The 21,294-nt window shown below is 36.1% G+C and overlaps 1 protein-coding gene across 2 annotated transcripts in view; it reads right to left on the bottom strand.

Annotated features, from left to right (window-relative positions):
• Positions 1-21,294, bottom strand: part of LOC120427232 (PAN2-PAN3 deadenylation complex subunit PAN3) — a 98,620-nt gene that overhangs the window by 47,581 nt on the left and 29,745 nt on the right. For both annotated transcript variants that reach the window (XM_052711159.1, XM_052711160.1), the window contains 8 exons: positions 12,482-12,558; positions 7,923-8,015; positions 7,414-7,855; positions 7,028-7,128; positions 1,937-2,075; positions 1,722-1,868; positions 1,514-1,657; positions 1,331-1,447 (listed from right to left, as the gene is read on the bottom strand). In XM_052711159.1, the coding sequence (XP_052567119.1) occupies positions 1,331-1,447; positions 1,514-1,657; positions 1,722-1,868; positions 1,937-2,075; positions 7,028-7,128; positions 7,414-7,855; positions 7,923-8,015; positions 12,482-12,547 (1,249 nt within the window). In that variant the 5' untranslated portion in view covers positions 12,548-12,558. The remainder of the gene's footprint in view (positions 1-1,330; positions 1,448-1,513; positions 1,658-1,721; positions 1,869-1,936; positions 2,076-7,027; positions 7,129-7,413; positions 7,856-7,922; positions 8,016-12,481; positions 12,559-21,294) is intronic.

Raw genomic sequence — 21,294 nt, 5'->3', positions numbered from 1 at the left:
GAATCCGCTTTGTAAATGCCGACCCCGGTACACTGAAAAAAAACCAATTCTCGAAATCGTGAATTCACGAATGCGAGAACCACGAAGGAATATATTCACGTTTATAGTGCAAATGCACCATACTCATGAATAAATTCCTTCGTGGTTCTCACATTCGTGAACTTAATTCACGATTACGAGAATTGATTTTTTTCTGTGTACTCTTCACGGGTGTTCCCCTCAGGAACTGGGAAAGATTTACTTTTTACTCATGGTCACTATTTTTAAAGATCGAAAAATTGCTAATATTTCGCATAAGATCAAATTTTCGGTGGCTGTATCTTGAAAACGGAGCCCTTTATCAAAAAATCTTTAAAATACTTTTCCATTGCAAATTTAATTTAAAATAAAAAATTGAGGTAAAAATTTTTTGATATAAAATTTTAATTTTTTCCAAAAAACACTATTTTCCCAGAAAATCATAACTCGGCGGCAGAATTTTTGACCATACTTCTTTAAAGCTCAAAAGTTGCAGGTTTTTGTCATCTTTTTTGTAAAAAAAAAGCTAATTATTGCGCAATTCTCACTAACTTGGACTTCGCACTAAATTATTGCTATCGATCGCACTATTGCGACTTGTCAAGCTGGCTTGGGAAATTTTAATTTTCTCAAAAAATGATCAAAGCGAGCCGATGTTGCTCACCTGTCAATCGCAATTTTAAAGTGCGAATGTCCAGTTTGGTGGAAACTGCGACTGGAAATGTAAATAAACAACTGCTGGTTGCCTAGTTTTTAGAAATTTTGTTGTCAAAAGTGCGAGATAAAAGTGCGGGCCAAATCCAAGTTACAGTGCAAGGATCAATAATAAATCAGCAATTTTTTCCGTGTACCTATTTGTTTCTCAATAGTCCTCAAAAATACCTACAACTTTGCCGGAAACACCAAATTGATCAGAAAATTCGTACCATTTTTGTATGGACAGCTGTCAAAATTTTATGGAGACTTGTTTGGGTGAACCAATGACACAAAATAGCTTCTCTGGTCATAAGGAAGGCCCCTCCACAAAGCCATATTCATGATAAACGTTTTTGATGTTTTACTAATCTCAAATTAGATTAACAATTATCCATTCTTCAAGATCTGATTAAACAAGATTTGGATACTCCAGTTATGTGCATCTCATTTTAGGTAAAACTCCAAAATTCTTTTATGATTATGTTTGAAGAATTTAAAAGATTTTTGATTTCAAAAACAAAAGTTGAAATTCAGATAAATATCATTTTTTTAAATATATAAAAAAATGATGGGTAATTTGTTTACTCAAAACAAAATTAAAAAAAGTCCTACTCACAATTATCACCGAAGGTTTTCGTGGTGAAAACTTCTCGCAGTTGTACTACGTTGGTGTGTTGCAACTTTTTCCACATGTCGACGACCTGCATGCATTTGGTCGACTGGAGACGGAAACCTAAAAAGAACCCAAGAAAAAAAAAGTTAACTTTAAACATTCGGGCGAGATGCGCAAGGCACATACCATGAAGACGTCTAAGGCAGTACTTCACGCCAGTTAGATTGTGTGTTGCTTTGTAAGTGGACGACGGTAGTGGTAGCTTGGGATGGACTGGCAAAGATTCTAACAGACATAACGAATGATAGTTTTCCACTTCTAGAGGTAAATCTGCGAGATAGAAAATAAAAGGTCACGTGGCGATTCCAGCGCGGGGGAAACAGTAATTCATCACCTTGACACTCGGTTTCAATACTATTGACTATTTCGTTCCTAGATAAAATATCGTTTCTCAGTTCGTCCTGTACGAAGTACGCCATCGATACTTGTGCCTTCGGTTGCATGTTGATAACGTGCGACGCAGGTCCCGGGTAGACATGTCCTGAAAAATTGGGAAATTTTTTTATCAGCCATCAATTTCAGTTTGTGAAATTAAAGCGTGAAACTCACCTGGATGAGAATAACTTAGATTAATTTGTGAGCTTGCTACATGGACAAATGTATTATCAGTCGTGTTAACTGTACTACTCGGTGTTAATTGATGGTTTGCTGCGGTCGGATAGAAATACGTCGTGCCGCCGACATTCTCCTAGTTTGGGAGGGATTGAGATGGCAAATATTAGAAGCGTAAGAATACTGATACCTCTACAATTCTAGATTACTTTTTCAAAACAACCAATGCGCAATGGGTTTCCTATGTACATAAGACCTTTAGACAAAGTAGGCGAGAATTATAATACATTTAAAAAAAATCTGACTATTCCTCAGAAGCCATTGAATAGAATAAATAATAAAATTCTATAATTTTGCATATTACACTCAAACCCCGATGGTTTGACACCAACTGTTGTCAAAGGAACGGGGTCACTTTTTAGTTTGACACCCCTTTTACAGGGAGTTTACACACACTACCAAACGTTTGTTTGGATAGTGTGCATGAGCGCAGTGTAAAAAGTGACAGTTCGTCACTCTTTAGTTCGACTTTGTCAAACCAACGGGGTACAAACATAAAATTCTCAAATGAAAAAGTGATCAACCTCCGGGGGTTGAGTGTATTTAACATGTTTAGAGAATTATCAGAGAAGAGTATTTCTCTCAAGAATGAGCATTTAATTAAAAAATAAATGTTTGTATTTTTTCATTCGGATAAAAATAGAGAAGGTATTAGACTATGGTGCCGGCCAAAATAGCGATGATTAAACGTTAAAAAAATGATAATGTTGTTACAATCAATAAATAATGGGGTCGCAGTACTCGAATTTTACAAAAAAAATGAAAAATACGAAAATAATGTCGTTGATTTAATAATCCAAAGTTTCTATGAAATAGTGGAATAATCGAACTTCGCCTAATCGAAACTGTGGATAATCATGTTTGAACTGTACTTGTATCATTTCACAGGACCAACGTATAAATACTAAGAATTCCAAGGTAAAATATGATGGAAGGCTCACTTCGCCCCGTTCTAATCATATTTGACCTAATTACGTACATACAATTTATAAGATTTTTTTTGTTTATGTAAAATTCATGATTATGTTTTATCATTTTGGTAGAAATAGGCTGTAATGAAACGTTTTGAAAAATTATATCAACTATGGACGATTTTATTTATTCAAATATCTTCTTAAAGTATGGAGTACGTTCTAAAACTATTCAAATTCAATAGTTCTTATCGATAATTTTGCACTGTTTTAAAGTCAAAGCTTATGGTTGCTTCCTACTGCCTTTTTTGGAAAATTATGTATATGAAAAAAACTAAAAAAAAATCAGGAAAGCATGGATAATTTTTTTTTCTGGTACAAATTTTATTTAAAGTTTTTGTCAGCCCCCACCCCTGCGTTTAGAATCATTTTTAGCTTGTTAGGGTTGATTTAAAAATCTTTTGTACTTTCGAAAATTTTCGATGTATATTATCGCAATATTTTTTTTTTTGCTTAAATGTTTGTTTTCATAAAATCTTACTTTTTTTTGAAAACTAATGATTGCAAAACAAACAAGTGAAAAATGCATTTTAAACAAATTTTTTGCATTGAAATGTAGAGACTATGGCTTGATATTTTTTATTATTTTTTTTATTTTTTTGCCTCCCCTTGACCACGGCCAGATCTAAGGGACAAAAACTTTGACAAATATTTGCATCGTCGTAAAGAAATATATTTTACAAACTAAATAATAATACAAACTGTTTGACTGAATTCTGCTGCTTTTCAAAAAAAATATAACTCTTTTCAAAATTGCTTAAGGGGTTACATACATGTAGAAAATTTTAAAATTTCATATTACAGAAAATTTATTAAATCAACTTCATCATTTCAATCATCTTTTCAATCACTCCTGAAAGTTTCATGAAGATATTTTATGATTAAAGTAAGTTACAGACGATTTAGGCTGAAAATTTTGCCATGCGCAAAGCGAACTGTCAAACTTTGCGAGCGTTTTTCTTTGAACACCGAGTTGATATCTCGAGATGAGATAGACCAAATTGGCTGAAATTTAAGGTGAAGACTCTCAAGACATATCCCGTGTGCATGACGAAGCTCGATTTTTAAATTTTGCATTTTTTTAAAATACAAAAATCTAAAACCTTCGATTTTTTATATGAAAAAAATAAAACTATTTTTACCTTAAAAAAAAAACTTTTTGAAAATCGGCCCCCGTCATGCACACAGGACCGGCTTAACGAGTCTTCACCAAAATTTTGAGCCGATTTGGTCAAGGCAGTGTTAAGATATCGTGGCACCCGTTTTTTGAAAATTCCAACTTCATATAGCTGTATCTCGGCAATGATACAATTAAATGTCTTCAATTTTTTTTATAATAGTTGAAAATGTATATTTTAATGTCCTGAAAACAGATTTTAAAAAGTTTGAGTTTGTGCTCAAACCAACTTCTGACATTTTTGACGATTTACATGTATGTAACCTCTTAAATATTGCCATTTAGACCGTTGCAAATATTTATACCAGATTTTAAATCTTTATCTTTCAATCCAGTTCACGGAGTACCTAACATTATGGGCACCGTTTGCAATTTGCGCCACCGTAAATTTGATTTCAGCGAAATTTTGCAGTTTTTGAAATAGTGACCACTTCTGAAAATATTTTTTTGAGAAGTTCAGAATATTGCTATGAAATTACAAACTTTCAGTAAGTTTATCATGAAAACGAGGCCGTTTAAAAAAATCTGTGAAGTACTTTTCGATTGTAAATTCAATGTTACCTAAAAAATTATATCAAAAAATAGTATGCATGAAATTTAGTTTTTTTTTCAAAAATAACTATTGTTCAAAGTTCATAACACGACGGCAACATTTTTTACCATGCTTCTATATGGCTTAAAAGTTGCGGGTTTTTGTACCCTTAAACATATGAAAAATCTCGAAAATAAAAAAAGTACCAATTTAAGGAAATTTAGTTTTTGCGAAAAAAATGAATAAAAAATTCCGGTTTTTTTCCGCGTACCTATTTTTTAACAGTCCTTATCAATACCTGCATGACAGAATTGTTCAGATTTTTTTTCTTTAAATTTTCAAGATTTTCGAATAAATACGTACCCTTTTTGTATGGACAGCTGCTAAAACTGTATAGAGACTTGTATGGTTGAACCAATGACATAAAATGGCTTTGTTGGTCATAGGGAAGGCCCCCACAAAGTTTAATCCATATAAAAAATACAAAAAATAAATATCGTCGAAATTGATCGATTTCGTAGAGAATTGCTCTCCGTTTTACGGGAATTCTAGAAATAGGGCTGTATGAAGTTTGAAAGGTCATTAGAAGGTTGCTTTTTCCAGTACTACTTTTAAATTTTGTTATTGTGGTTGAGTTTCACAAAAACTATCCATGAGTTATTTAACCCTCTTACGCCCAGAGCTGTTTGCTTATCGTAAAAATAGTAAATGGCTTAATTTAGGTACAATAATGCAGGAAATACTTTACTTTGACACACAAACATTGAATTGCGGCAAAAAGTAGAATTTGAAGTGGTGCACCAGAGCACCATCAGGAAGATGAGCAACTTTTTTTTAAACCTCAAAATCTCGTTTTCTTCAAATCTATTCGTTCATTTGATTGAAAACGCTTCGAAATGTGTTAAAAACTACTTATTCTTTGCTGTAAGACCATATTTCTGAAGTATTAACTACAAATTCTAAAATCTCTGCATTTTCAAAACCCACAAACAACCATTTTCATGAAAAATGAGGAAAATAATAAAAATATCGTTCTAATAACAATGTTTTGTCTTGTTTATGAAAAGTCAAAACGTTTATAAACTATTGTTTCGATAAAAATAAGCTTTTTCTGTAATTTAGAAAAAAGTGCTCCCGAATATTTAGTTGCTCACATGCCTAGGTGGTGCTCTGGTGCACCAAATGGAAAAGGTTGAAAAACACTTAAAACTGGTCCAAACTCACAATGTTATTCACAGGGGTTCTTGTCCAAGGCTCAAATGATAGCAAAACATTTTTTCTTTCATAAAATTTTGTGTTTGGTAATTTTTACGGGCTTTCGAAAACAGGTCTTATTTATTTCCTTAAAATTGGCCCATTTTTGTTTACGTTTCACACTGTAACTTTGCTTGTGCTTAACCAAATTTGATGAAATTTGGGAAGATGTTAGTATATATTCTACATGAACACCTGCAACTTAAAGCACCATGAAAAGTTGTGTCAGTTCCGAGATATTTGAGTTCAAAGTTTTGGTGCTCTGGAGTAACCATGGGCGGGAGAGGGTTAAAAAAGTTGTCTTTTTTGCTTGTAAATATTAAAAGGTGTTAAACTCAAATTAAACTTTTCGCAGTTCTATTTTTTTCAAAATCAAATCAAATTATACGCTCTACAGCCCTACTTGATTAACATGGCAGGGGGTACCGGCCTAGAAGAAGGTTGAGAATCGCTGCTCTACAGCATTGCCTTGGCGTTCTCGATTGCGAGATTCCTACTCGAAACTAAGTGTTCGAAGGCTTGATTGTTGAGGCAATTGCAAACCTCTTTTTACACCTTAGCCTCCATCTACTCCGGGATTCGAACTGACGACCTTTGAATTGTGAGTCCAACCGCATACCAGCGACTCCACCGAGGCAGGACCCAGGGAGACGACTCCTACACTTTGACTAAGCTATCGACCTAACCCTTTGGGTTAGACCGGGGCCAACATTTACTTCCCCATCCGACGGAAGGCGTGGTCAGAGAAAATTCGCCTCGAAAAATGCCACCGGGAACGGCCGGGATCGAACCCAAGCCGACTGGGTGAGAGGCAACCACGATTACCCCTAAAGCACGGTCCCGGCCTATTTTTATAAATATTGCAAATTTAATTATGAAATTCATTTAATTCAAACAGTTTTTTTTTCTAACGAGAATTTGACCCGACGTGCAGATAGAAAATCCAAAGTATTTTTAAAGTAAATAATTTTTGAATCGACCGGAAACGTTTGAAAACGGCTTTGTTAACAAAGCCTGTTGTTCTAATTTTGATTCAATTTATTTCTTACATTGTCAAAACTAATTAAGCTTTTTCGAATGTCAACAATCCTCACCTGATGAATGTTGGTAGTAATTGGTGGTGGTGATGGTTGAGGCGTGATTCGAGGAGATGTGTTCGTACTCTGGGGTGATTCGTTACGTAGTAAACTCCGACCTTAAAATAGTAGACAAAGAAGAAAACATAGGTGAGGACTAAACAATAGAAATTACAGCAAGGAAACGCTAGTCGCTATCATTTGGGTAACACGAGAACATAGCAGAACGACGCCGTTGGCAGCACTAATTATCAGCATGACAGGCGAATGTCGACGGAGGTGAAACTGCCATCCCAAAAAGTAAAGGTGCTAATTAGAGGAGCTACAGCAGCGTTCCGGTTGGAATCCGGTGGATGCCAAAACACACACGTTTCCCTGAACCCCTCCCCAGTTGAACAACTCACCCTTGATGGGCGTCACGGCGTAGGTTGAGCTGTTGCTGAGCGAACTGCCCAGGATACTGCTCCCGTAGCTGCTGGCCTGGGATTTGGCCCCACCGGAACTGCCCCCACCGATTCCACCTCCGCCTCCGCCTCCTCCTCCTCCTCCGCCCCCACCTCCCCCTACGCCCGTGGGCACGATCGCCGTCGCCACCGATGAAAGTTGCTGCGCCGACGGGGACTGACCGAGCAGGGCGGCGGCACCGGAACCGGTTCCGGCAACGACCACCGTGGCACCATTACTGGCCGCTGCCGCCGCTATCACACTGCTGGCGCCGACACCACCTGCCACTGGTCCGCCGGTGGTGCCGTTGCTGCCGAGTATCGAGTACGACGAGTAAAAGTTGGGTGATGATGATGTGTTCAGACGGTTGGTTGGAATGAATTCTGGCGACTGTGGGGTCACCTGGATTATATTGAGGAAATAAGATAAGGTTTGGGGTGAAGAATTGAAATTTAAAAGGATTATTTACCTGTGATTTCTTAATCGATATCGGAGAGTCTAGGTTGAGTTTGCTGAGGCCCGAGGACAACCCATACGTTGGTGTCGAAACGTTCTGTCGACTCTGTAAATAATAAGAAGAAAATATATTTTGTCAGGTTTCATAAAAATTATTTGCAATCTGATATTATTACATCGGGTTCACCCTATTGAAAACGCTTATATTAAGTGCTATCCCGGGCAGACGGTAATAACAAAATTCATGCCATTTCAATAACAAATACTGTTAAAATAACAGAAATTGTTATGGAATCTTTTTGTATAAGAGTATAGTAACAATTTATGTTATCATAACAAAATTTGTCTGATATTGGTTGAAATCCAAAACAACTTTGGAATAACATTTCTTGTTATGGAAGAATATATCCAAATGTTATTGGGATGATCGGATTAGTTGTTTAAATAACGAAAAATAATAACAAAGATTTGTTCGAAGAATAACTAAAAAAGATATAGATAACACATAATGTTATTGGCCAAGCATTTTCAAATAGCAAAAAATGTTATTCCCAAGTTATTTCCGTCTGCTCGGGATGACTTGAAGATCTGGCAACCCTGTCTCAAGTTATGAGCACTTAAGTGATATGTGTGTGTGTGTGTTTTTTTCTTTCCGGATCTAAACAAAATTACACGTAATTTATCTTCAAACCACATGGGTGGATTAAGTTAATTTTCAAATTGCACTTTGCTATAAGAGTGCTGATGACTTGCAGGTTATAAAAGCAATTTAAAAATAATCAGTGATTTCCTGAATCAAATTTCTATGCTCTTCAACTTCCTGTTCAAATTCCGCAAAGAGGGTCGAAAATCCGTATGGAAAGGAAAAAATCCGTACATTGGTAGCCTTAAGCCTTTTAAAATAAAACTAACTAAAAACAAGTTTTGCAAAACAGATTCAATTTTTTTTGCTTCATGAAATAAAGATTGGTCAAACCATAAATATTTATCTTTTGTTTTTTTTATTCATAAATTATTTTTATTAGGTCCTTTTAGGTACTGCGACCAGGTTAGGACCGAGGATCGGTTTGAAACAAATATATAATAAACAAAAATAACTCTTTATAATCCGTACGAGATCATGTAACTGACGAGCGTTACTTGGTCTAAGCGGATCTTGCAGATCTTGAACCTGCCGATTTACTCGGAGAAAATGCCCCACAACTCAGCTGAACTGTAGAGCACCTCCCCAGCTTCCTCCTCCGTTGCTCCTCCGCCTCGGGAGCCACCTTGGCTGCTTCCTGTGGGTCGAGGGCGATCCTTCGCTTTTCCGTCCGGAACTGCGCCCGGCAGCGAATGGAACTCCGCCGGCGTGAACGCCGGAACTGCTGGACTCTGCTTCTCCGCCTTCCTTGCCGGCGGTTTCGGTTTCGACGCCTGCTGGCGCCTCCGGATGAAGTCCGCACGCTTGGGGCAGCTGCGGTCCGTGGCTTCGTGGGCTCCAGAGCAGTTGGCACACCGCTTCGGCTCTGCTTCTTGGACTTTGCACTCGTCCGTCTTGTGGGGACCCCCACAGTTGTTGCACCTCCCCTTGAGGTGGCAGTTCCTAGTCCCATGACCCAGCTGCAAGCAGTTCCTGCACTGAGTCACGTTCGGCCGCTTGTTCCGGTAGGCCTCCCACCGGATGTGAAATGCTTGCAGGAGCTTAATTTCACTCAGCTTCTTGAGGTTGGTGTACCCCTTGGGGAACGTAACAATGTACGGGGTTTCCGTCGATGAGGCGAACTCTCCTTTTCTCTTGATGGCATGCACCTCCACAGCATCCAGGTTGTGCAATTCCTTGAGTTTCTTCTTGATGAATTCAGGTGAAGCCGGTGGAAGTCCCCTGATGACGACACGGAGTTGCCGCTCGCTTCGTTTCTCGTGGGTATAGAACTCCACTTTGTTCGCGATCAAGTGGGCCCGCGTGGTTTCAAAACGCTCCTCGGAGATAGACAGCAAATTGATCCCAAACGGAGTCAGCTGGTTGTGCACGACAACATTACACTCCTCAGCTTGCCGAAGCTCATATTCTTTACCACCAGAGGAGGTGGTTTCTTGGCCACTGGAACCGCTGGGACGATTCCTTTCCCGGCTGGGTTACCTTTGTTATTGTTATTGTTGTTGTTCTCCACAAGCGGGCTGAACTTGTTGTTGTTGAGGAGCTGTTCCTCGTTGCCATTTCCGATGTCGGCTCCGTCGTCACTTGTCTTCTTCCGCGTTCCGACAACGGGAAGAAACTCGTCGTCGGAGGAATCTTCCACCTCCATCCACAAGCACTTTTCGCGCAGCAACAACAGAGGAAAAACGCGTCCACCACGTTGAGCTGTCAAACGGGTTGGTCTAAATAGGTCCCCCCGAGCAAACGGAAATAACATGGGAATAACATTTTTGATATTTCAAAATACTAGGCCAATAACATTCTGTGTTATTTATAACAAGATTTGTTATTCGTCGTTATGATTTTTTGTTATTGGATCGTTATTGTGATAACAGACAAATAACATTTTTAGTTATTTTTCTAACAAATCTTTGTTATTATTTTTTGTTATTTTAACAACTAATCCAATCATCCCAATAACAGTTGGAGGTTTTCTTCCATAACAAAAAATGTTATTCCAAAGTTGTTTTGGCTCTCAACCAATATCAGACCAATAATAAATTTTGTTATGATAACAAAAACTGTTATTTAACTCTAATGCAAAAATAGATTTTGCACGAAAATTCCACAACACTTTTTGTTATTTCAACAGTATTGGCATGAATTTTGTTATACCATCGGGGTTCCCGGGCAGACGGTAATAACAAAATTAATAATATTTCAATAACAAATCCTGTTAAAATAACAAAAAGTGTTATTATTTTATCCTGAAGTTCAACTTCAAGAAGAAAAAATAATAACAGTTTCTGATAAAATAACAAAATTTGGTATTGAAGTGACAGTATATTAAAAATGTTTAATAACACGTAAAAGAGTAAATGTTATACATTTCAAAAACTCTCCTAATAACAAAATTTGTTATTCGTTTGGTATACTGACTTAGAACTAAAATTACCATAAATCGCACAAATGGAAAAGTTTCTAAGTGTCCATAACACAATCTGTTTTTTATTTTTTATTTTGTTAACTATGTTTAGATCTTTGGGATAATTTTGTCTAATTTCGTCGGGGTCATTATTTTGGCCATGAAATGGGGTCCTTAAGCTAAAATTATTCTGAAAAGTTAAAATTTTGAAAGTTGATTTTTTTAATTATTTGATATACCCCTTAAGGGATTTTACTACAATTAGCTAGAACTATGAAATAATTTTGACCAATTTCATCGGGGTCATTTATTTCACCATGAAATGGGGTTTCAAGCTAAAATTAATCCGATAAAATTAACTTTTGAGAGCACATTTTTTTATTATTTTGTTATAGTCCCTAACGGAAATGATTTATTTATTGAGAATTTTTGAAGTGTGAATAACAAAAACTGTTATTATTTTCACAGAGCCAGGAAGTCGGAGCTGACGTTGAAGTTCGAGCTGGAATGAGACCTCGGAGACTGCATCGGATTCATCTAATTTTCAGCAACTTTTACTTGGAGTCGGAATCTGTGAAGTCGGGTATTTTTGGAGAGCTGAAGTCGTCGTTGGCGTCATATCCTGCATCCAGAGTCGGAGTTGTCTTCAAAGTATGGATTCAAAGTCGCTTGGAGGTACCCGACTCTGCAGCCCTGACTAGTACAGAGGAGTTATGGCATCCGCAGGTTTATTTGCAAATTACAAAAAAAACCAAAACAATAACTTTTTTTGTTATGGAGACATACCAGTTTAATAACATTTTTTGTTATTATGCTGCTCCACCTCTCCGTACAAAATAACAAATCTTGTTATTCCTTCATGATTCCTTCTGTTTTATTGGTTTGTTATTGCAATAACAACATAATAACAGTTTAAGTTATTCTCCGCACAAATTTTTGTTATTAATTTTTGTTATTTTAACAACTAATCCGATCATACCAATAACATATTTCGATCTTCTCACAATATCAAAAACTGACCTTCCCAAGTTATTTCCGTCCGCTCGGGACGCCAAAACAACTTTGGGAGATCAGTTTTTGTTATAGAAGAATACTTTCAACTGTTATTGGGATGATCGGATTAGTTGTTAAAATAACAAAAAAAAATAACAAATAATTGTTCAAAGAATAACTAAAAATGTTATAAGTCTGTTATTACAATAACAATACAATAACAAAAAATTCATAACGACGAATAACAAATCTTGTTATAAATAACATAAAATGTTATTGGCCTAGTATTTTCAAACATCAGTTATTTCCATTTGCTCGGGCAATCAAATTCAGAAGAAAAAAAGACTTTTAATTGAACTCCTGATCCACCACTTACGAAGATGAAACATTTTTTTATAAAGTTTGAGGAAAATTTGAAAAAAAAAAATGGAAAAATTTATTCTTCAAAGCAACATGCAAAAGTATTATATTTCATATGACGAAACCATTAATAATTGGCAAAACATACCTACGTTTCGTAGGCATATTTACTTACCATATAGGTTGCCAGTTTGCTTTCCGACGGGACTCCATTAGGCGGAGAGAAGAATATTGGATCCATAGCCCGGTGGCCTGTAAAGCAACGCAGAGAATAAGAAATGGATTAAATTTCGATTCCAGCACAAACAAAAATATTTATTATTTCAAAAATCCCAGCTACCCATACTGTTTCCTAGAATTGTTACATTTTCGACGTGAACTCTCGATTCCTAATCCTTGCGTCCTTCATAGAATGCGGAAAATGTAGTGGGATGTAGTAAGGTTGGTTGGTTGGGGATGTAATGAAACAAAAGCTATTACACTTCGGCCTGAACACCCACATCTAAGGGCTCTCTTGCAACTATACGAATGGGACATCAACCAAACCCACGCTCGAAACTATTTCTACTAAAGAGTTACTCTATTCTGATGAAGCATTACAAGGTTGTGAACTTCTGTTCGTCTTTATTTATTCGAAACTTAAATTTAATTCACTTTTTTTTTCAGAGGTCAAAAAAAATTGCGGAAAATTATAAAGTAAGCTTCAAAAATTGTGCAGTAACTATTTAGAATTAAAAAAAAACATCGTCAAAAAGAAATATTTGAAATATTGGAGAACAAACCTTAAATATTTGCCAACCCTGTCTTTTGTTAGGACAAATTACATAAATTTTACAACGCTACAAACTGCATGTCATCAAATTTGATTGAGATTCATTTTTTTATATATAAATGGATATTTGATAATCATTTAGGCATTCTGCGAGCACTGCCACGAGTTATGAAGACATATTTTTTAAGAATAGTGCCATACGCAAGAGAGGAAGGCAGCAATCATCCCCAGGTGGATTAAGCAAGGAACATTTTGTGACAAATTATTCCGAATCAATCATGCTCCCCAGGTCTGGTGGATTGCCGAAGCGTCCCACAAAATCGAGGTCAATTGCAATTGCAGACAGCTTGCAAGATAGACAGCCAGACATCTTCATCACCATCATCATCTACTTTGCATGGCCGCTCTGTTTTCGAATCTCAACAGCTGATTGAGAAATTCGCGGCTGTAATGGAAATTGTGTGTAAATACTTTGCCCATCATCTTGTTCCATCAGTTTATTTTTTATGTTACTGAGTAAGCTTTCCTCCTACCACCACCGCAAAACCCTCTGTGGGAGAGCTTTCGAGGAAAAGCGCTTTTTTTTGGTACACTAAAACAGTCGTTTGGTGTAATTTAATCGAAGAATAAATTTAACCTTGGGCTTATCCTTGCCTTCTGTGGGAGGATCCCCCCCCCATCCCTTTCCCTCTTTGTGGGGGTGTGTGTTTTGTGTGACGAGGAGTGGTGAAGGAAGAAGCGAGGAATTGACATTTCCGACATTTGGCCTTTCAAGCTGTCGGTCGACGACGTCGTTGTAACATGACGCATGACGGAATGCGGTGTGTTTGTGCTCACTTTGCGTATCAAATGATGACGATGCGGAGAAAAGGAAAAGAATGTGTTTTCTAGAGAATGGACGGAAAATCAGAAACATATGAATAAAGTTGAAGCTAGAGCATGTGCGGTGGAGTACCGTAAAACGGGGTGACTTTGATAGCCGGGGTGACTTTGATAGGTTTGCGATTTTTCCGCAAAATGAAGAGTACAATTAAAATACGTAAGGAATGGTTAAGAATCATAGTAACCGTGGTAGAGAAGTGTTCAAAGTACCATGAAAAGAACTTTTCATAAAATTTTGAAAAGTTTAAAAAGTTAGTTAACTATAGTTAAGAAAATGTTGATGAAGGTCATTATTTTAAACTTCTTAAAGTGTCATGATTTTCTCAATGAACATGATTTTGAATCGGAAAACGGAATGCATATTCGGATTCTTCGGACAATTTTCCACTAGGAGAAGGTTAAATAAGGTTGTAAATAATAAATAATATGGTTTTTTGAAACACAATAAAAAAAATCTCCAAATTTATAGGCAATCTCATTTGAACAAATTTCATGTAAAATGTGAAAACTTGTGATTCGTGCTTCGAATTCAGTATAAAATGCAATATAAATTGATAATTTTATAAACAAAGCTAGTTTGAACAAATTCCAGGTAGAATTCTGACTTTTTAACAATTTTACCTAAAATTTATATGTTTTTTTGTTAAGAAGCTTGTAAACTTTGTTAACTAAATATAAACATTGTTATTTTTCTTAAAAACTCTATCAGCTTCTTTAGTGATGGTACATTTAACGTACAAATAAAGTTTGAACATCTTAAATATGATTTTGACAAGAAAAACTATGACTATCAAAGTCACCCCGGAATTTAAACTAAGAATTTTTAACGTAACTATTTTTCTAAACACTATTGCAAAAACTTTTTTTCCAAAATAGTGCATGGACTTTGTGTGGCCTACCCCAGTACATGTTTTAAAAATAATAATCTTGAGAAAACCCGTACCTGTTTGAAAATATTACAAAAACAAATTGAAATCCTATCAAAGTCACCCCGGTTTACGGTAATCCAGTCTGAGGCTGGTAAATGTAGCATAGCCACCTCAGTATTAGTGTTGGTTATGCCGTTGCAGTCTTTCGGTTCGTTCCAGGATCTTTAGGAGGAGGTGCATGGTGTCACGTTTTTCCACCTGTTGAGGTTTTCCCAGCTGTAGAATTGTTAGTAAATTGCAACAAGTTTTCGGAATCCTTTCAAATGATATTTCATTTTGCTTAAAAAAAAGTAAATCTGTCCCTGTTCCTGAAGGGAACACCCTTGAAGAGTATCGGGGCCGGCATTTACAAAGCGGATTCAGTGACAGTTTATTAATCAACTTAATGTTAACATGTAAAGGTTAATGTTAACTAGAGCGTCCAATTTCCCGTCCCGGGAAAAAAATTCCGGGAATTCCCGGGATTTCCCGAAAAAAAATATTTCCCGTTTCCCGGGAAATTTGTAAATTTCCCGGGAATTCCCGAAATTCAAGCGAAAGTATAATTTTTCTTAAATTTTTGGAACTATTTTTTTAAATTGCTCTGAAAAAATAATAAATGAACAAACTCAACATGATTTTGTTCAATTACATGTATTGTTTGATTTATATATATAATTAATCATTAAATATGTGATATCAGAATTATTCCTGATGATATTAATTTTTGAAGCAACTGGGAATAGATCTTGCTTAATGAGTATTAAATTAAAACAATTAGGTAAGCTTTTAATAGATTGATGTTAGTTCATCAAAACAATATTAACTCCTTAGCTCCAAACTAAAATTGAGATTTTTTTTACGATTTCGTTTACCATGATCAAATAAGATGGAAATCGAATTTGTGCAAAAAGAATTAATTCAATTGGTTGAATACCTAGTACTAAAGAAATTACAATTTGAAGTAAAAGAATTGTGGAACACTGGTGCAACTACAGGTGTTAGAGGGTTAGATGTGAAAAAATAGAAGACTTTTTGTGGAATGGTGTTAATTTATCGTATAATTTATGTTGCATAATAGTACATAAAAAATCATTGAAAAATTACTTTCTTTTGTTTGTTCTCAAAAAATGCAAAAATATATTCAAAGCTTGGTTATTTAGAGTAAAACCAACACTGAAAAGCTTACCATTTGTTCATGAGCTGAAACCAGTATTTGTCATGAAAAACATCATTTTTGCATGTTTTTTTCTCATTTCAATAAACTGGTCACAGAGGCAAGTTTAAAATTTCTCATCAAAAAATACCAAAATGAATTTTCTTGTAGTTGAATGATTTTTTACATGCAGTCAAGCTGTTAATTGATCTTCACACTTATTTAAAACATTTATGTTGATGTCCTGTACAATCTTGTTGCATAATATTGATAAAAACCAAGATCATAACCACTTTCAATAAATTTAAAATTTCCCGAGAAATTGGCTGAAAATTTCCCGTTTCCCGGGAAATGTGTAACCACGACATTTTTTTTTTTTTAAATGCAAATAAAATGAAGCGAGTTGTTTTGCTTGGTTCTATCTCATCTAGGGGGTTTTCTCAAAATTTATTTCCCCAAAAGAGCACTCAGCTAGCAAAATTTAAAGTAGAAATATGTACTCTCCCTGCAAAGGCTTATGAATTGATCTCAGTTGAAAGGTTCTCCAAATCTCTGAATTGCAAATGAAACATCCCGGAACAGAACTGTTAAATTATAATACAGTCGACTCTCTGGCTGTCGATCTTCTCGATATCAATATTGCTCCATCTATCAATGAATTCTTCAGTCCCTTCAAACTGCATACTTCGATTGGCTTTATGCCTCGATATTTTCTCTTGCTTGAAGGATCTCTTCCTCGATGGTCCCTTGGATTCTGTTTGCTTTAAAAATTTCTTCCGGTTGTCAATATTGTCACTATCTCATGGCTTGCATAGACATTTTTCTTTGCAAAACGAAGCTTTGGATGGTGTTTGACATTAGTTTGTTTTTGTTTGCTGTACGTTGCCATGATTCTCTCCCATAGTTGGGTACCGTCAGTGGGGGTGACATTGGGTCTGGGGGGTGAGATTGGGTCAAAGTGATTTTTTACGGATTTTACCATTTCTCAGGTTCTTCTTAATGAAACTGAATTCTGTTAAAAGGGTTGTGTAGGGGACATCTTAAAATGAATTCGCTGAAAAAATCTCGTTCAAAGAACAAATTCTATTATTTTGGCAGCTGTCTAAAGTTGAGGTACGTTTTTGGCCAAAAATTACCACTCGCAAAATCATTTTTTCTAATATTTTTGTTAGAATTGCTCGAAAACTACCCAAATGTTTGAAAATCTCCACTTCAAACATTGTAGCGTGTCAATACGATTCCCTCGAACAAGAAACACTGTTGGATGACTTGTTTTTACGATATCGTTGTATTTGAGCATCATTTTAGTTTCATTTGACCCAATGTCACCCCCTCTAAGGGGTGAGATTGGGTCAATTTTCAAACAATTGGCATTTAAGGTAGTGTTCATCAAAATCCACCATATTTTGGGAAAATGTTAGTAAACTATCTTAGAACAAATCTACGTTGAAAGATTTTCGATGTTATTTAAATTGTTTTTGTTATTAAGAAAATACGAGAGGAGTATCGTTTTTTGACCCATAGTCACCCCCACTGACGGTACCAAGAAAAACATATTTTCAATCGAGTCTTCATTTTGCATCGTTCTTTAAACTGATGATTCTCTTCCTCGACGGTTCCTTAGATATTGACAACCAGAGAGTCGACTGTAAAAACACAATTTGAAATTGTAAATAAGTTCTATCTCCCCCACATTTATCGATAAATTTCAAAAGTGGGCACTAATTTAAAAACTAACTTAATCCACCAAAGTGGTTGGTGCCTTCCTCACTCTTTACCAACTATTGGTGATTCGATGAGTTTGGACACAAATTTCATCAATTTTTTCTTAAAATCCCCAAAAAAATAACAACAAATATCACTTAAGGGGTCATAACTCGACACAGGGTTGCCAGATCATCAATGTTTTGGACTCGTTGGAAAGGTCTTGCGATTACCTAATCAACGATGTATAGCATGACGATATTTGAATCGATTACCGGTCACTTATCACACATCCGGATAAATATAAAAGCGCATTTTTGAACTACATATAGAAACATTATAAAAATCAATAGGTACGTATGGAATCTTAAACCAAATCGAATGCAACTGGTTTGACCAAAATCGGTTCAACCAGTGCTGAGAAAACTCAGTGAGAATTTTGGTCACATACACACACACATACATACACATACACACACACACACAGACATTTGTTCAGTTTTCGATTCTAAGTCTTTAGGTATATATGAAGGTGGGTCTACGAGCTTTCTGTGATAAGTTCATTTTTAGAGCAGGATTATAGCCTTACCTAAGTGAGGAAGGCAAAAAAATTAAAAACTGCGACTATTTTCAAAAAAGTTACATAAAAATGGCAATAACTTGAAAACGGTTCATTTTATCAAAATTTTACTGCGGTACTTTTTGATTGCAAATTTGATTTTACATCGAAAAATGAAGTTGAACAATTTTTGCGACCAATATTTCGATTTTTTGAAAAAATCAGAAAAAATTTATAACTCGGTCGAAGATTTTTTGCACAACCTGGAAATTTCTGAAAAGTTGGCATTTGATGTTCCCTAAAACATATAAAAAAAATAAAAAAATAAAAATAGTGAGTTTTTGCAAACAAAGTTTTAGTGACAAAAAGTTTAATAAAAAATCATCAAAAATGTTTTTACCGTGTATATTTTTTTTCAGCACAGTCCTTATCCATACCTACAACTTAGCCCAAGACACCACATCGATCAAAAAAATCCTCCAAATGATTTTTGAAAATTGATATATCTTTTTGTATGGACAGCTGTCAAATGTGTATGGAAATTTATATGGACAAACTAATGATGCAAAATGGCTTCTTTGGGCATACCGAAGGCACCAAAAAAGTTTCAGCCGGATTAAAAAATACAAAACCCGAACAGACGGTAATAACTAAATTCATGCCATTTCAATAACAAATACTGTTAAAATAACAGAAAATGTTATGGAATATTCTTGCAAAATCCATTTTTGCATAAGAGTTCAATAACAGTTTATGTTATCATAACAAAATTTGTTATTGGGCTGATATTGTTTGAAAGCCAAAACAACTTTGAAATAACATTTTTCGTTATGGAAGAATAACTCCAATTGTTATTAGGATGATCGGATTAGTTGTTAAAATAACAAAAAATAATAACAAAGATTTGTTCGAAGAATAACTTAAAATGTTATTAGTCCGTTCTTACAATAACAATTCAATAACAAAAAAATCATAACGGCGAATAACAAATTTTGTTATAAATAACATAAAATGTTATTGGCCTAGTATTTTCCAATATCAAAAAATGTTATTCCCGCGTTATTTCCGTCTGCTTGGGAAATTAAAATTCAAATAAAAAGATTGATTTCGTAGAGAACAGCTCACAGAATAAAACCTACTTGGCATAAGACGATTGAAGACGTATGAAATGTCTATTTTCTATAACTCCTGACTAGGTTTTAACAAATCTGGAGTTTTTTTAAAAGGTCAAATAAACCAAATTTCCAGTTCCACAAAATTGAAACTAAAAATAACAAGTTATCAATTGTTCCGGGTTGGACGAATGGTTAAGCTGTCCGCTTTGTAAGCGGATGATCATAGGTTCGATTCCCATCTTCTCCAACCTTCCATCGGATGGGGAAGTTAAACCAGCCTTGGTTGCTGTTAGACCTTTAAGTCATTATATGTGTAGGAGTCGTCTCCATGCCATAAATACAAACAACACACCAAACCTAGCCGGCTTCGGTGGAATCGCTGGTGACGGTTGGACTCGCAATCCAAAGGTCGTCATTTCGAACCCTGGGGTGGAAGGTTCATTGGAGTAGGTAGAGGTTTGGTTGCTCTCCCCATTCAAGCCTTTGGACTCCAAGCTTCGAGCAGAAACTTGCAATAGAGACCACAAAAGACCTGGGGACGTTAATGTGAATGGTTTGATTTTTTGAATTAGCGCTTGAAAATTCAAAGAATTAAACTGATTATTTCTTAAATTTTGGCCATAAAAATCTTGACTAAAAAATGATCTTTTCAAGTATACCTCAGTGGTAAAGAATAGCCCGCTAATTAAATTAAATCCGTTCACGTGGGTGTCGTTAATCACGCCAGATTCGTCGTCACGACCTGAATGATTACGACGCTTTGGATTAGTGTGCTTAGTGAGGCTAACACACCACGAGCAACGGTGCTGGATGATCCCTCAAAGCAAAACTTATTAGAGTGGCGTTTTCTTCTTGGGCGATAATGATTATGATGATGGTGATGATGACGATGGGAGGGATGGTTGGTCACATTAAAAGCAGAAATAGGGCAAAATCACGGCGCAATGACTTGGGGGTTCGCCCCGTTTCAGCCCTGTCACGACGATTTAGAAATAAAGTTCTTTTGTAGTTTGTGCCATGCACAATTTGAATTCTACCACGGGAAATTTATGAACATCTCTTCAAAATATGGCTAAACAAATGCTTCGTCAAACCCTAGCACAAAATAATCATTCCTCACGTAATGCAAATGCATCACAAAGTGTATTTAACTAATGATTACAGCTTAACTGAGCGGCAAAATTGTTGCATTTCCATGAAGCAGAGAGTTACCCTTTTGCTATAGCACAATCTGCCACGTGCCACCTCTCATGCACATATAGTTGACTGATAGAGTTGGCTTATCATTACTTTGCGATCGTTTCAGTGCGTCACTAATCATTGTTTATTTTTTCTAATTTTCACATGTCTCCTGCCTGTTCAAAAAGTTTAACTGAGGTTAGTTTTCCACGTATTTTCTTTAAATAAGTTTCCAACGAACTGACACAACAAACCACCTCTCAAAACCTTGGAATGGTTTCGTTCGGAGTTTCAAGTACTCCATTAGCAAACCATTTGCACCTGTGCACAGCTTGTTTTCAAGTACAATGCTTGCTGCAGGGCCTCATACCAGACGCAGACCCGGAGCAGCTCAAGCAGAGTGCCACCGGTGCTGGGTCATAAACTGTTTACAGTTATTAAACCTCCGCGAGTACACACAGAGGTACACCGTATTTTGTTTCTGCCGAGGCTGCTGTGCTGTGGTTGTTCGGCTCTCAATGGGGCACACTTTGTTTATTGGAGCTGGTGGGTACTAGTCGAGAAACAGCAGAATACCAGCAGACTCCCAGGCATAGGAAGTGAACTGAATCGTAAACGACCCCAAAAAGTGAACCATCAGAGGTAGGGCGAGGGTTTCACGTATGATGGGGCCGAAAAGGAACAGCCGTTGATTGGCTTGACATTTGATTTTT

This window comes from Culex pipiens, chromosome 3 (assembly GCF_016801865.2).
Source record: "Culex pipiens pallens isolate TS chromosome 3, TS_CPP_V2, whole genome shotgun sequence".
In the NCBI taxonomy this organism is placed as follows: domain Eukaryota; kingdom Metazoa; phylum Arthropoda; class Insecta; order Diptera; family Culicidae; genus Culex; species Culex pipiens.
Note: the sequence above shows the minus strand (reverse complement) of the source record. Positions and strands in the feature narration are given on the sequence as shown.